The sequence below is a fragment of the Diaphorina citri genome, unplaced genomic scaffold (assembly GCF_000475195.1).
Source record: "Diaphorina citri unplaced genomic scaffold, Diaci psyllid genome assembly version 1.1 scaffold1767, whole genome shotgun sequence".
NCBI lineage: Eukaryota > Metazoa > Arthropoda > Insecta > Hemiptera > Psyllidae > Diaphorina > Diaphorina citri.
The window spans coordinates 23292-41435 of NW_007379193.1; the positions used below are offsets into that span (position 1 = coordinate 23292).

The following is an 18144-nucleotide window of genomic DNA, read 5'->3' on the forward strand; positions in this document are numbered from 1 at the left end:
CGTAATTGAAATATTCCCATCTGATTACCTCTAGAGCTCAATTCTCTGACAATTACATCTGAGAATTCTCTGACATTAGTTAAAGCACCTGTTAGTTTACTCGTAGGTATAAGGAGCCAATATGAGCAAATATGTACCTAATGTGCTAGTCTACCTCCACTAATCTGTGAAATAGTGTATTAACTTTTTTTTTTCCCCCTGGGACTGCAATGTACTTCCTCAGTGTTATTAACTTGGTCAGATAATATGTAGGTATTTTACAATGAGCCACTACAGACACTATTAGTGAAATTGTTTATTAGTCAAATGGTGTATAATGTGCTAGTCTACCTCCACTAATCTGTGAAATTGTGTATTAACTTGGTCAGATAATATGTAGGTATTTTTCAATGAGCCACTACAGACACTATTAGTGAAATTGTTAATAAGTCAAATGGTGAAGGGGCAGGGTATACATTATACATATTTTCTAATGGATCAAGTTATTCGTTTTTGTTACATTCCATGTTATAGTCAACATTATACATATTTTCTAATGGATCAAGTTATTCGTTTTTGTTACATTTCATGTTATAGTCAAGACAAGACTATGTTCATTTTCAAATCTAATATCCCCACTTAGATGAGATTGCTTTCGTGATGAATTGATTGAATTCTTGTGTTTCTTGTTCAAAAGTATGTACTCGTAAGTATAGTCTACATTGACATGTATTTACATAACTACATAATGGACGTAGATTCGTAGAAGCTTAACCTCATTATTATTTTTTTTTTCTTTTTTTATAATTAAGCAAGGTCTACTGTATTAATTATGTATTGTAACCCATAAAATACACGAGACCTTGTTTAGACTGCTGGGGTAAAGGGACTTTTTAGTCTCATTCGAGCAGGATAAACAAGGTATATTCTATTCTATTCTATCCTTTAGGGCTGTCTAGTCCCTACACCTAAGCCTCGGATTGGGCTTTTTGTGTACGACATAATGGACGTAAGTAGAAGGAGGAGGAGGAGGAAACGGAGGAGGAGAAGAAGAGGAAGGAGGAGGAGAAAAAGGAGGAAGAGAAGAAGAAGAAGAAGAAGAAGAAGAACATAATCTGGTCTTCTTTGGTGTTGCTCGTACATACAATCTTCCATCAAATTCTTGCTTCCTTGGTGATTTCCAAGTGTGAAATAACCCGAGGTTCAGGAACACTGAAGGTACCTACTCATCAAGTGTAAGTGCTTCATGGTTGATGGATTACTACTTGTTATCTGGCTACACGATCATTATAAGTTCCCAAACCTCAAAAACAATCATGTCATCTTCCATAATAGATCAGTTGCGCTTACTTGGGTGATGTTTCAAAGTCATAGAGCAGGAAAAATGAGGACCAACGAAATTTTTCTTTTTCTTCTACGACTTCTAGATATCGAGATAAATCGATTTAAAAAAAGATTCCAAGGCGAAAGTAACCTGAGAAACTCAGAATTAAAAAAACTTTTACCACTATACATAAATATCCTCTTTACACATACAAATACAGTACAGAAGAACCCTGCTTTTAGGAACTAACTGGGAACAAGGGTTGTTCATAACTGGGGTTCCATATAAAAGTTCATAAAATTGGGGTTACATTATGCTCTGATGTACCTATCTTGTTTAGATCGCTGGGGGTAAAGGGATTTTTCTATCCTATTCCAGCAGGATAAACATGCGTAGTTACCTCTATAGTCTATTGGTCTATTCTCTAAGAACGCGAAGGAGGTGAAGAAAGTGGAAGAGGAGAAAGCGGAAGAGGAGAAGAGAAAAGACGAAGTATAATTATAAAGTGCATCAAACAAGCAGAAGGTAGGTATATCCTTGATCCTGACACTGCACTATCAAGGATCACATACCTACTCGTAATTTTATTATCTACTTACAAGTCGAGCTTTCACATATGATTCACGACCTTTTTTTTTAATAATATTTTCCCAATTGCAACTCCTCCATTCTACGTATTTAAGGAGGTTCAGTGAACTAGGACTAAGTATACAAAGAACTTGGAAGGTCGATTTGAGCCTAAAATAGAATGGTTCTGAGCTCTTCCACCCTGTTGATGGACCATTGATTTTCCTAGAGATCTTTTCAGTCGCAAGTTTAATTTATCTTTTGAATTCAAATATTTAGTTTCAAGTTGCACCGTCCTCATTAATTCATTGATCGTGGTTCGTTACTAAAGCCTCATAATCATAGTCATAGCCTCACCATGACACTTAATAACTATAATATACATACCATAACGTGTTTGTATATCATTCTACTGTGCACTTATAGTGTGTCCAGATCAATGTGACAGCAAAAAAATAGGCATCGTTGCCAAACATGTCACATGTGCAATGGTAGAGAATCTCTAAAAGGGGAAGCTATATTGCACAGTGCTTCCTCCGACAGTGAAACAAAGTCAGGCTGGGCGATATCCACCTTGCCTGCTCTGGAATCAAACCTCTGAACTTGGAGCTGATGCCTCTGCATTTTAGAAGAGAGAGTTTATCAAAAATAGACCTTTACCTGAATTGCAACAATGTAAGGATTTCCTGCAATAATGATGACTCATTGCTGTCACATTGATCTGGATGAACTATAACTTGGAACCTGTCGCGTATAATATCTCTAGTAGCGCGGTCAAACTTTCTTGACTTGGCGGGGCGGAGCGCTACCGCGCTCCTTAATATTCATACCACAATAACGACAGGCACATAGGATGTTCCTACCCACAACATCAGAGGTGATTCAGCAGAAGTAGAATAAAGTGAACCCGCCGTCTGTCAGGCAGTGTGTGGTGGAAAAAGCTTCACACCCAGGACTCTCAGACGGGCAGACCCCGGTTGGAAGATCTTCCCGCCACACACATGCTCCGACGGTTCGTCAGACCTGGGTGGGTCAGACGTTCTGAGTGTGACTGGTATACAGTATGGTCTACACTATATTCGACCAAATTCGATGGACTTTGGTACGCTTCCTCATTGCCTCTTTCTCTTTTATACTGATAGATTCTGACACTTTTTATGAAGATTCATCTTGAAAAGAAGAACACCAGTATCTTATACTCTTCACAGGGTACTCTGTAAAGAGTATAAGTTACTGGTGTTCTTCTTACCTCTTTTTGCCTCAACGACATTGCCTCAATATTTGCAAAAGAGGGCTCCGTGCCTGCGGGTGTCCTTCGTGGAAGCTGGAGCGGCCGAAAAGACGCGAGGATTAACGCGCACGCGCACAACGGCGACCATGGACCCTCGCCAAGACCTTCGACCATCGGCGCATCACAGAAAAAATACTCAGCTCAATGTTTTGATTTTCTGCAAGGGTCGGTGTCACATTGATCTGGATGAACTATAACTTGTAATATCCATACCACAATAACGACAGGCACATAGGATGTTCCTACCCACAACATCAGAGGTGATTCAGCAGAAGTAGAATAAAGTGAATTGTTTACAATAAAGACAATGGGAAAATCAACATTAGTGGCGTAGCTTCAGTGTCCTTCGTGGAGCGAACATCCGGGATTCTGACCACTAATTGACAGAATCTCATGTCCTGAGTATGCATTGCAAATAGTTGATCATATTCTCTATCTATCTGCTTGATTATACGAACACCGTTTGCATAAAATGTAAAGTGTATTTGCATAAACACCTACTCCCTGGTTTACCGGAGCGAACATCCGGGATTCTGACCACTAATTGACAGAATCTCATGTCCTGAGTATGCATTGCAAATAGTTGATTATATTCTCTATCTATCTGCTTGATTATACGAACACCGTTTGCATAAAATGTAAAGTGTATTTGCATAAACACCTACTCCCTGGTTTACCACAAAACAGTGCAGTTGTGACCGGCATGTTTATTACTGCATGTTACTCAGGGAGTAACATAGACTCTTTTTATTACAATATTTCATATTATGAGGTATCTGTTAGGTATTTTAATTTTCAATTGTACCTCATCATTGGACGAGTCTGTTATGCTGAATTGGAAAATTGGAATATTACGCATTTCTCGAAGCTCAAGGATGAAGATGAACAACTAAAAACACAAAACACAACACTGCTCCTTATATCCTCAAAATTTCTTTAGATATTACAATAGGTATTATTACATCCTTGAATATTAGATACCTAAGTAGCTTTTAATGTTTTATTTTCTTTATTTAACAGGAGGATCCTTCCTAAGCTAAGCTAATGCTTCTGAGAAGGATGAAGGATAAGAAAGCTTTATGAATATATGTAATATTTCAGCAGTTTTCTTACCTGGTGTATCGAATGCGAGTACTTCATGAGTAGAGGGGCCACCGTGTACTCCTCATCTACATTCATTGTCCTTCGTGGAAGCTGGAGTGGCCGAAATAACGCGAGGATTAACGCGCACGCGCACAACGCCGACCATGGACCCTCGCCAAGACCTTCGACCATCGGCGCATCACAGAAAAAATACTCAGCTCAATGTTTTGATTTTCTGCAAGGGTCGGTATTATGGTCGGAGCTAGGACCATTTACCATTGACCCTTGCCGAGACCATCGACCATCAAAGAAAAAATACATTTCTCAACTTTCTGCGAGGGTCGGTACTATGGTCAAGGCTCCGTTGAGGACGCTTCTATTCATTGGCATGGTTTGTTTACAGCGACCCAACAGAAATTTGGTCGGTGCAAGGCTAGCGCAGTGACCACTACGCCATGGGAGCTGACTGTTCCGATAAAAGCACGCTTCCGACTCCGTTGAGGACGCTTCTATTCGCGTGGGAAACATACTATGTATATTTTTATAGAGATAGCGTGTCGGGACGAAAACGGAACGTATTCTCGACGTATGAGTGAACGATACTTAAGGCCACTAGTAGATCGGCATACTGTTCAAGGGTTTACGAGTACATATAGCTTCCCCTTTTGAAAAACTCACGCCTCGACACTGGTGGAAAGATAAAACTTTAACAAACATTAAAGATTTTGTGATGTTTTTCTCATAGCACATCCGCATGCTAGTCCAGTCTACAAGATGTGCCCGAATGGTCAAGTCATCCTATACAGGGTGTTTATAAAGTCTTTCCCTTACCAGCCTAGTTAGTTTGGGAGGTAGACTGCCTTATGCGCGCTGAATTGCCGGTTCCATTGCCGCCCGGGCGAAGGTAAGGTTCGTTCATGGAACGGCCGGTGTTCTCCTATCTTGTCCTCCTCTCTTCGATTTCGGGACAATAAGTCCATCATTGTTACAGTTCCCTCTATCAAACCTCCTAAAAATACAAAGTAAAAAAGCTACAGCAAAATCTCGTTAGTATAGATACCTACAGTTCGCCTTTTCAAATGTCAAGTATGAATTTCCCCTGTCCTCAATTCCTAATTCCTGATTAAAAATTGTCTTTTTGGGAAATCTTCAGTTCCCCATTGATATGATAGAGTAGAAATTTTTCATCAAGTACTAAGTACCTAGCTAATTCAGCAGATTCTGCTAATTATGTTTATCTGCATTTTCTCTCCGAATTCGGCTACTAGGAGTTTCCTATATCTATGGAAATCATTATTATCGAGTGACCACCATTGTAGCATTATTAGCATTGAAATTTTCCGGTCTACTTCTTTCCCGTCGAGATTTTCCGCGTTTCTTTTAACTAGGTATACCATATCTGTATCTATCTAAAACTAATATCTAAATCCGCGAACCAGAAGAATACAATATGGACAATGAGCGAATCTGTTTACTAGATACCTACTCAGATAGAATCTGTTTGCCTGATAAAGACAATGCATTGTTCTTTAGTACAAGAACTAGTTCTGGAATCTATGGACACAATCGTTAGGTGCCAAACCGCGAACCAGAAGAATATAATATGGACAATGAGCGAATCTGTTTACTAAGATACCCAGATGGAATCTGTTTGCCTGATAAAGACAATGCATTGCTCTTTAGTACAAGAGCTAGTTCTGGAATCTATGGACACAATCGTTAGGTGCCAAACAATGTTAGGCGGCCGAATTTGGGTCACCTTGGTGAAACTTGTTACTAGTTTTTTGAAGAGGATTGTCAGAGGGAACTGTAACTGCTAAAGTCTGATCCTCTCGAAAGGAGACAGAAGAAAGACCGATAGGAGAAAGACAGCCTTTCCGAGAACGAACCTTATCCGTTTAGGATAAAATCCGCCCCCAGGCAGAAATCGATGACGTCGAAGAAGATGATAAAGAAGTAGATAACTAACATCGATCTATTCGCTTACAAAGATGTTGTCTCACCCACTCTTCGCTCTGTTCAATAAGTGCTACTAGTTTCTTGAAGAGGATTGTCAGAGGGAACTGTAACTGCTAAGCTCTTATCCTCCCGAAAGAAGACAGAAAGAAGACAGGATAGGAGAAAGACAGCCTTTCCGAGAACGAACCTTATCTGTTGAGGATAAAATCCGCCCCGGACGGAAATCGATGATGTAGAAGAAGATGATAAAGAAGTAGATAACTAACATCGATCTATTCGCTTACAAAGATGTTGTCTCACCCACTCTTCGCTCTGTTCAATAAGAGCGAATCTGTTTACTAGATACCTACTAAATATCCAGATGGAATCTGTTTGCCTGATAAAGACAATGCATTGTTCTTTAGTACAAGAACTAGTTCTGGAATCTATGGACACAATCGTTAGGTGCCAAATAATGTTAAGCGGCCGAATTCGGGTCACCTTGGTGAAACTTGTTACTAGTTTTTTTGAAGAGGATTGTCAGAGGGAACTGTAACTGCTAAGGTCTTATCCTCCCGAAAGAAGACAGAAGAAAGACCGGATAGGAGAAAGACAGCCTTTCCGAGAACGAACCTTATCCGTTTAGCATAAAATCCGCCCCGGACGGAAATGGATGATGTAGAAGAAGATGATAAAGAAGTACATAGATAACTAACATCGATCTATTCGCTTACAAAGATGTTGTCTCACCCACTCTTCGCTCTGTTCAATAAATTGCCTGCATTAATCTTACCGTTTCCAGGTGCATATAAATCTTACTGTTGCCACAGATGGTCTAACTGTCTTGCGAGTTGTTTAGCAGCGCCGCAGGCGAAATTTTTTTCAGCTGCTTCCGCAATTGTGTGAACTGGAATAGCACATCCTTGTCATACTCCACTCTTCTCTGCAGTATTGTCAACAGGATGGCCATCGACTTGTTCTCCAGCACGGGTTAAGTTGCCAAATGGCGTACTCCGTTCTGACAGAAGCTGGGGAACTCTGAGAAAATCGACTTTTCTTCCCACAGTCAATCAGTGAATGTTCCCAGGCTTGATCACCATGTTAATGTGCTAGATCTCGAGATAATCTCCCAACACTTGGGCCATTCGCACACGGGTATCTATCTCTCAACACGTTGGCCATTCGCACACGGGTATCTATCTCCCAACACTTGGGCCATTCGCACACGGGTATTAGTAATATACTAAAAGCTTTGGTTAGACCTGCCATGGTCTATGGTGCCGAGAAATTTGACTTTGTTGGACTATCGTTTTGATGTTTTGGTCATATTGTTTTACTGGATCCGTATGCCTTTCCTGACAATCAAACCCTATTTGCTTCTTCACAATTTTTGTGGATATCAGCAAAAACCATGTAAAAATGTCATGGATATCATGTCTTCTGACGAAGTGTTTTGCACATTGAAGCGTTTACCCCTTCATGTGAGTTTAATTACAATTGTAGGTATAGTAACTTCCCGAGATCAATAGGCTGTTGATCACAGCATTACTAAGAGCCTCCTTTACTATTTCTGACATATCTATATTTTTTCTTTTAGGAAACACCACAGCTCCTGAACATAGTACCTAAAATGTCTGGGGCCTGGCTGGGGCCTTGAACAGGAAGCAGACCAGTGTCTTGTTGTGGCATTATAAATAGGGATCAGGATAGCCAATAACCAGACTGGCTACTTTTTACTCTGGTATTGCCGCCACTGGTCGCTACTCGATTAAAGTAGCGACTCAATTGTCCTCACAAGGCTGAGTGTACCCCGAACTCGTGCAAGCCTAGTGAGATACCCACTCAGCCGCGGAGGTCGCTCTATAATTTTTACATTATGATGTTGATATGAGAACTATGTACCTGGATGTCATTCTGCTTCAGCGAAAGTTGCCGCTGATGAGATATATTGACCGGCGCTGGGCCCTTTATGACTCCGTTGATCTTGCCGCTCAAACTGAGCTCTTCCAGTTTGAGCAGGGCGTTCTTGTAGGTGTCGACTAGCTTTTGGAATTCCACTTTGAGAGCGTCGTGCAGGTTGGTGAGCGTTTCGTCGGAGGTGCCTGCAATGAGGACAAACAAAGTCATTAGGAGAGAGCAGAATATACCCTGCTTATTGAATTTTCGACCTTTTAAAGTTACTTTTTCGGAGTTTTGACCTCAGATTTGGATTTTTCACAACTTTTTAACAACTTTTTACGTAGGAATCGACCTTTTATTAATAATATTTTCCCAATTGCAACTCCTCCATTCTACATATTTAAGGAGGTTCAGTGAACTAGGACTAAGTATACAAAGAACTTGGAAAAAGGTCGATTTGAGCGTAAAATAGAATGGTTCTGAGCCCTTCAACCCCGTCGATGGACCATTGATTTTCCTAGAGATCTTTTCAGTTGCAAGTTTAATTTATCTTTTGAATACAAATATTTAGTTTCAAGTTGCACCGTCCTCATTAATTCATTGATCGTGGTTCGTTACTAAATCCTCATCATCATAGTCATAGCCTCACCATGACACTTAATAACTATAATAATATACATACCATACCGTGTTTGTATATCATTCTACTGTGCACTTATAGTGTGTCCAGATCAATGTGACAGCAAAAAAATAGGCATTGTTGCCAAACATGTCACATGTGCAATGGTAGAGAATCTCTAATGACGTCACAACTCTTTGAACTTTTCCATTAGAACGGCAATTAAAAATTGAATTTTCGACCTTTTAAAGTTACAAATGGTCATATGCCCTGGTCAGTATGTATTTTATGGTGCTGGTAGACTTTGAACTTTATATTGTTTTGTGTGACTTTGTAACAGAAATACGTTCTTGAGGTGTGTCCCCTCCCCTTTTCTGGATGTGCTGAGCTACACTTTTATTAGATTTGATTTTGATAGGGATTATCAGGCCAAATTACAAACGAATTGCTACTGAGCCTGCTCTTAGCCCTTAGCATAGGTACTTACTAACTGCTAACTTTATTTAACAGAGATACACATAGGACAGCTTATTATTGACATCATTATCTATTGCAGCTTGCTTCTACTTACAATAGCTAAATAGTACAACAATCCTGCATTGGATATGGGAACTTTATCAAAATTTATCGAACATTGAAACTTGACTATTGCATTGAAAACGAATATTGCTCTTGGTCATATTATAGTTACCATGGCCCAGCTATACGTACTATTCATATCAATACTTATTGTCAAATCCATGTTATACTACGAATATCTCTACTTTTTATACCAAGATTTACAATAGGTCTATCTAAGAATTCAAGTCATTACCAATCACGGCACCGAAGCCGACTTGGGAATCGTGGTTATCATCCCAAGCAGATGCAACGGCAAGCACGTTCAAAGCACCTCGGAGCATTGACAAGATCATAGAAGGAATTACTGACAAGATCATAGAAGGAATTACTGACAAGATCATAGAAGGAATTGTCAACTTGCAACATGGATTCAGGTTTCACCGATTATATTACGCATTTCTCGAAGCTCAAGGATGAAGATGAACAACTAAAAACACAAAACACAACACTGCTCCTTATATCCTCAAAATTTCTTTAGGTATTACAATAGGTATTATTACATCCTTGAATATTAGATACCTAAGTAGCTTTTAATGTTTTTTTAATGTTTTATTTTCTTTATTTAACAGGAGGATCCTTCCTAAGCTAAGCTAATGCTTCTGAGAAGGATGAAGGATAAGAAAGCTTATGTCCCAAATCCATGAAAACAGTTTCATGGTGTTGTATGTACTGACCTTTGAGGCCTAACTAGAGATGAAAAAAGGAAAACTCACTTCATTTCAAAGTCTCAGGAATAGTATAACAAGTTTTATTTTAATAAAAAGAACAGAAGGAAAATTCTGGAGATTCACATTTTTCTGATCTGAAAATCTGACCTTATTTTTTAGGTTATGTTTATGTTGTAATCTGTGTAAGCCGGGTACACACTAATCTCAACATCTGTGTAAGCCGGGTACACACTAATCACAACAATACCTAAGTATTCCTGGACGCATTATTCTATTCCTAATTCATATTCCATCCCGATTCAAAATGGCAGCACCTCAAAGTTGTGACTCTTATGCCACGCTGATCCCGTACAAAGGACGGGTCAACCACAAAAAAAAAATAATATAAGAATGCATTGAGAAATGACAAGTGCATGCAAGGGTTACTTATAGTATTTCTCATACTCATCAGCAAATCTCAGCACCTTCTTAGGAATTCTTTTGGGAATGGGCGAAGGGGTAGATGCAGCTGATGAATATGAGGAACCTGATGGACTAATTGGAGTGGCTGTGGGAATATTATCATATGAATTATCAGTACAAGGAATCTTAATATGAACTCGGTTTCTAACATATTGCTTATCATGTTGATCCCTAATATTTCAGCAGTTTTCTTACCTGGTGTATCGAATGCGAGTACTTCATGAGTAGAGGGGCCACCGTGTACTCCTCATCTACATTCAGCTGCTTCCTCAATTGTGTAAACTGGAATAGCACATCTTTGTCATACTCCACCCTTCTCTGCAGTATCGTCAACAGGATGGCCATCGACTTGTTCTCCAGCACGGGTTCTATCACGTTCAGCAGCGTCTTGTTCTTGATGAGCCGCTCCTGAAAGACCTCCGATGTTACGGTGTCCTCTATCAAACCTCTAAATAAAAAAACGAAGAGTAAAGGTTGGTTGAAGCTCACCGAAAGTTATGTCTGAGGAGATATTACTACTTTCCTATGGACCTTGGCAGGTGAGGAATGTCTTCAAGCTAAAGACTGTGAAACCCAGGACCGTCCACATGGGGGGATTCACCCTGCGAGTTCCCCAAGGAGGGCCCGAAGTCAGCAAATTTTTTTAAAAAAAAAGGAAAATAAAATAAGAAAGTAACACACAGACAGACACACGGAACCCAGTCATTAAATCGAGCTTCCGACACCCTAATAGTGCCTACTTCCCCAGTTCTTTTTCTGTGTGAAAGGCCCTGATGAGACCACCTGTATTTAATAATCTAGAAGTCGATGCAATTAGTATGGTGATCTTATGGTTTCGATTTGATTGGGAGATGCACTTTCACCACACGGATTAAAGTTTTGAGGCGAAACTTGATAGCTTGATGCCGGTCGATTAGTGATAGAAGTATAAGACCACATACCTACAAGATCCAAGATCATATAGCTACAAGAACTGAGGAGGTACGTATAATCTATGGTCCTATGGTCATTCTGCCTAAGTGTGCGGTCTCATTAGATAAGATTAGATTAGAAAAGGATTTCCTGAGGCGGGGAAGTCATGGATTTAACATTTAACAGAAAAACTTCCTGATTATCTCGGAGGGCGCTCCAGTGTTGTAAGCACTACGTTTGTCGTAGGTTCGATTTTCGCCCGGGGCGAAATCTATCCTAAAAAGCTAAGGTTCGTTCTCGGAACGGCTGGCTTTCTATCCCATCCTCCTTGTCTCTTCGACTTCGGGACGATAAGACGTCCGTCGTTCTATCAAAGCTCTTGTCATCAATCATGATACCAAATAATGACGCTACGTTTAAATTTAAATATGATAATGATAATCGATGTTTGAATTTCAATATGATAATGATAAGAACGGTCAGGTTTGATTGATAGGCTGATATTAGCAACAGCTGAGCTTACAATCTACCAACGTAGGTGTTGGGTGTGAATTGACGACCAAGACCATGTTTGGACTAATGGAAATCACCACTATTGAGTTTACACTTGATATTATTTCAAAAATATATATTTATAAAAAAAAAAATGGTTTTAAATAATCGTATTTGAATTTTATTATGGGATTTAGAGAGGCTGACGAAAACGCTGGGATTTAGAGGCCGAGCCCGTCTGAAAACGGGAAAAGATGAAGAAAAAGACGGAGAAGAAGAAGGAGGAGAAGATTTGAATTTTATTATGGTGAGATTTGATTCGATTTAATGTCTGTCCTAAAATCTGTGACAATTTGTCAGATTTTAAGTTCTAAATCAGGGGTTCTTAACCTTTTAGAATTGGCGGACCACTATTGATAAACCAAAAATCTCGCGGACCACTTGAGATTATGTAATTATGTATATGCAATCAATTGTACATTGTACACGCTATGTGACAATGGGTATGTATTAGAGGACCTATATCTACCTGTTGTATGAAAAGAGGAAAGATTTTTTTTTCTTTCTTAGGGGTATGTTATATAAAATAGAGACACGATGACTTTTTCCTTACTCACCTCTCGCGGACCACCTGAAACCTTCTCGCGGACCACTAGTGGTCCACGGACCATAGGTTAAGAATGGCTGAGCTATAGGTACGCCGTAATTAACTCCGGCCTTTGTGCTTTCTATTTATACGCTTTCCCGCAGAAGTGAATAACTTTCAACTTCGTCGTCACGTTGCCGTCTATTACGTTAGTGTTACGTCGTCATTCATGAAACACGAAACGGTGGGATGTTTGGATGTTGTTGTTTTGTTTTGTTTTTTTTTTTTTTTTTTTTTTTTTTTTTGTGCATTAGATTTGGCATTCTACGTTTGGAGTTTCATTGAATTTGCAATTCTATCCAGGTAAATTAAAAAAAAAAAAGTAATGAAAAATCGGAGTGATTATTTTTGATTTTTTTAGATAAACTGAATCATTATGATTATATATATTCAATAGCATCTAGTACTACTATCTAATGCAGAACAATTTTTTTTTCTCTCTTCTTTTTTTTTACAAATACCTAAGCAGAAGAAATCACTTTGGCCATAGCTGCAGAACTCTTCACCTTGCTATTTTTAATATAATTTTATTCAGACCTAAGGTGTAATCTCAACTTGTGGAGATTCCAAGGCGAAAGTAACCTGAGAAACTCAGAATTAAAAAAAAAAAAAAAAAAAAAAAAAAAATACCACTATAAATAAATATCCTCTTCACCAAATACCAGATACAGTACAGAAGAACCCTGCTTTTAGGAACTAACTGGGACCAAGGGTAGTTTCATAACTGGGGCTCCATATAAAAGTTCATAAAATTGGGGTTACATTACGCTCTGGATGTATCTTGTTTAGATCGCTGGGGTTAAAGTGGATTTTTTCTATCCTATTCCAGCAGGATAAACATGCGTAGGTACCTCTATAGTCTCATTCTATAAGAAGGCGAAGGAGGTGAAGAAAAAAGAGGAGAAGGCGAAGGAGGTGAAGAAAAAAGAGGAGAAAGCGGAAGAGGAGAAGAGAAAAGACGAAGTATAATTATAAAGTGCGTCAAACAAGCAGAAGGTAGGTATATTCTTGATCCTGACACTGCACTATCAAGGATCACATACCTACTCGTAATTTTATTATCTACTTACAAGTCGAGCTTTCACATATGATTCATCACTTAGACCTTAGACTGAATTGTAGACCTATCAAATAATAGCCAACATGCCAACAAATCATACAAGTCATTATAAAAATGTAGGTACATCCAGGTTTTGTGTGAGTCGAGTTAGTTCCTTCATGACATGCTGGTCCTGGCATTCCTGCATACACACTTATACAGAGTGTCCACAAGGGGTAAAAAAATGTTTGATAGAGAGGGAACTGTAACTACTATATTCCCGAAATCGAAGGAGGATAGAAGAAATAAAATTGCTTTTAGCAATCACCCTAGGGCTGATTGAGAGGCTGGCCCAAAACGCCGACCCCGTCTGAACACGGGAAAAGTGGAGAAGAAAGAAAGATTAAAAAGATACCTCTTGTTTCGCCTCTCTACAAGCCCAAACCAGGCTGATTGAGAGGCTGGCCAAAAATGCCGACCCCGTCTGAACACGGGAAAAGTGGAGAAGAAAGAAAGATTGAAAAGATACCTCTTGTTTCGCCTCTCTACAAGCCCAAACCATGTCAATCTCCTCTCTTGTAGTCTCCTTGCCTACTGGCCCTACTGTCACATCATTTGGTAAATGTTTTGAACAACCTGTGTTTGACTATTTTGTGCACTCTCATGGTTTTTCTGATGAGTCAGATAGATCCAAATCTTCACCAGATGTGAATCAAAGAGATCTATTTGGGTTGAAGCTTTCAGAAACTTGACTGGCGTACTTTTAATAGCATCAAGTGAATGTTGATGTTCTTCAAATCTACGAGTACGTTTAGGTTGTGTTCTTCAAATATTTGGTTAGTTAGAAACTTGTTGATTTTGATGGAGGCAATTTTATGATGGTTTGATAGTGTTTTATCTTGGTTTTATCGAATGAGCGAGCCATTACCAAATTGCCTTCCAATTTGGTATTGGGATGAGAATTTCCAACATATGCATCTAAGTATCTACTTATTCCAAGTCCACTTCAAGCATCAATTTGTTTTCTTCAACTACCTGGACTTTCTAATTCTCGAGCCTCTTGTCTACAATGTTTATTACATTGAATGGAAATTCTTCAGGTCGTGTTTTACTATCAACTTGGAAAGTGAAGTCATTTTTCAACTTCTAGGAGTTTTTTCCTTCACACACATTTCGTCTTTCCTCAGTGGTGCAGTTGTTAATGCGTTGGACTTTGGATCTGGAGGTTGGTGGTTCGAGTCCAAGTTACGTCATAAAGTTTATCTAGGTGTAATACCTAATCGGGGAACGATATTTGTGACAAACATTTAAATATGCTTAACACAATTAAAAAAAAATCCTCCTATCCACATTTCGTCTGTCTGATCGTGAGTAACCGGCACTGTAGGTATATGTATATTTTTTGTATAAATGTATTAGAAACTTGTTGATTTTGATGTTTTGATGGGGGCAATTTTATGATGGTTTGATAGTGTTTTATCTTGGTTTTATTGAATGAGCGAGCCATTACCAAATTGCCTTCCAATTTGGTATTGGGATGAGAATTTCCAACATAGGCATCTAAGTATCTACCTCTTCCAAGTCCACTTCAAGCATCAATTTGTTTTCTTCAACTTACCTGGACTTTCTAATTCTCGAGCCTCTTGTCTACAATGTTTATTACATTGAATGGAAATTCTTCAGGTCGTGTTTTACTATCAACTGTTTTATCTTGGTTTTATCGAATGAGCGAGCCATTACCAAATTGCCTTCCAATTTGGTAGTGGGATGAGAATTTCCAACATAGGCATCTAAGTATCTACCTATTCCAAATCCACTTCAAGCATCAATTTGTTTTCTTCAACTACCTGGACTTTCTATTTCTCGAGCCTCTTGTCTACAATGTTTATTACATTGAATGTAAATTCTTCAGGTCGTGTTTTACTATCAACTTGGAAAGTGAAGTCATTTTTCAACTTCTAGGAGTTTTTTCCTCCACACACATTTCGTCTGTCTGATCGTGAGTAACCGGCACTGTAAGTATATGTATATTTTTTTATATAAATGTTATTATTATTCTGTGCCAAATACATAAGACATTGTTTAGACTGCGGGAGTAAAGGGACTTTTCAGTCATATTCTGGCAGCATAATCAGACTCAAAGAGATCTATTTGGGTTGAAGCTTTCAGAAACTTGACTGGCGTACTTTTAATAGCATCAAGTGAATGTTGATGGTCTTCAAATCTACGAGTATGTTCAGGTTGTGTTCTTCAAATATTTGGTTAGTTAGAAACTTGTTGATTTTGATGGAGGCAATTTTATGATGGTTTGATAGTGTTTTATCTTGGTTTTATCGAATGAGCGAGCCATTACCAAATTGCCTTCCAATTTGGTATTGGGATGAGAATTTCCAACATATGCATCTAAGTATCTACTTATTCCAAGTCCACTTCAAGCATCAATTTGTTTTCTTCAACTTACCTGGACTTTCTAATTCTCGAGCCTCTTGTCTACAATGTTTATTACATTGAATGGAAATTCTTCAGGTCGTGTTTTACTATCAACTTAGAAAGTGAAGTCATTTTTCAACTTCTAGGAGTTTTTTCCTCCACACACATTTCGTCTGTCTGATCGTGAGTAACCGGCACTGTAGGTATATGTATATTTTTTGTATAAATGTTATGATTATTATGTGCCAAATACATAAGACATTGTTTAGACTGCGTGAGTAAAGGGACTTTTCAGTCATATTCTGGCAGCATAATCAGACTAATGACATGGTCCATTCTATTTTACATAGGGAACATAATTAATTCTTATCACAGAGACTGCTTCTAAAAATAAATCTAAGTTTAACCCAATGTACTCACAAATAGATCTCGTTGTACCTAGATATGTAGTTTCGTTCGTGACCCAATCTTGCATATTGTTTACTTAGTGTTTGCCTAACAGTAATTTCTTCATTTGCATTACATTAATCTAGAAGTTCAGTAAGTTCTTTAACTATAATCAGACTAATGACATGGTCCATCCTATTTTACATAGGGAACATAATTAATTCTTATCACAGAGACTGCTTCTAGAAATAAATCTAAGTTTAACCCAATGTACTCACAAATAGATCTCGTTGTACCTAGGTATGTAGTTTTGTTCGTGACCCAATCTTGCATCTTGCATATTGTTTACTTAGTGTTTGCCTAACAGTAATTTCTTCATTTGCATTACATTAATCTAGAAGTTCAGTAAGTTCTTTAACATCCACTTCAACCACTTGAACTCTGTTCACAATGATGATTTCTTCAATAATCCAAGTTCTTGTTACATCACAATCTAAAATCTCATGAATGAATGGAGAAATACGGGATCCATTCATAAACCTTCAAGTTGGAAATTACGCATAATCAGCGTTCGTGACCCAATCTTGCATCTTGCATATTGTTTACTTAGTGTTTGCCTAACAGTATAAATTTCTTCATTTGCATTACATTAATCTAGAAGTTCAGTAAGTTCTTTAACATCCACTTCAACCACTTGAACTCTGTTCACAATGATGATTTCTTCAATAATCCAAGTTCTCGTTACATCACAATCTAAAATCTCATGAATGAATGGAGAAATACGGGATCCATTCATAAACCTACAAGTTGGAAATTACGCATAATCAGTTCATTATTGGCTCTAACTTCATGTGCAAATCTTGCAATCGTTCTCAAGACAGACAATTTTACGATTTACGATGTTCAATGCAACTTTTCTAACGTTAACGAAGCTGCCCACACTGTTCTGATAAAGATTAAAGAGAACATACCTTTGATAATAATATAATTACTAGAAAAAGACGAAGAATGTTCCTCTTCTGAAGAGGAACAAGAAGAAGAAGAAAGAAGGAACAGAAAAAGAAGAATAAGAAGAAAAAGACCAATAACATGAAAACGAAAAAGGAGTCGGAGACGAAAAAGTAGTAGTAGTAGAAGAAGAAGAAGCCATAAAAGAAAAAGCAAATCAAATAAAAACTATCATCCAAGGACATCTGGGAAACATAATCCATTAATCCCAGCCTTCCCATCCATGATTCACATATTCACACGAAATACAAATCTGATGGTTTTTTCACAATATCTACCTATAAGAATTCACAATATTCATAAATATTCACAATGCCAATTGCGTAATTCTTTGGAGTAACATTCCGCAAAAACGGGTCCATAAAAAATCGACATTCTCCCCAAAAATATCCGAATTGCAAAGAAAAAGAATGATGGGAACTTTATAAAGTTGTGACATTTACTGCCACACCACATATTTGTGAAGGTTAATATCGAGATTTTTTTGTAACGTACCGACGTATAATTTTTATTTACTTAATCTAATACATACCAGTACCAGTAATAAACATCACATGCCTTCAAGTACAAGTACACTCATGATTTACCTTGCCCTTGGGACCAATTTTGAAGAAACCATTTACTGATGAAAATTTACCTATAATATAAAGACTCCGATCCTGCTCAAAGATCGAAGATTTCTTCGTGAGATTGTAAATCCAGATGTAATCCATAATCCTTTCAACGATAAATTCTCTAGGTTCCAGGTAATCTAGGTGTTGTTTTGAGTTATACCTACA

The 18144-nt window shown here is 38.2% G+C and overlaps 1 protein-coding gene across 1 annotated transcript in view; it reads right to left on the reverse strand.

Annotated features, from left to right (window-relative positions):
- The window catches only part of LOC108253426, a 58838-nt gene that overhangs the window by 21329 nt on the left and 19365 nt on the right, over nucleotides 1–18144 (reverse strand). The window contains exon 4 of the mRNA XM_026829361.1: nucleotides 10647–10859. Within this exon, the coding sequence (XP_026685162.1) occupies nucleotides 10647–10859 (213 nt within the window). The remainder of the gene's footprint in view (nucleotides 1–10646; nucleotides 10860–18144) is intronic.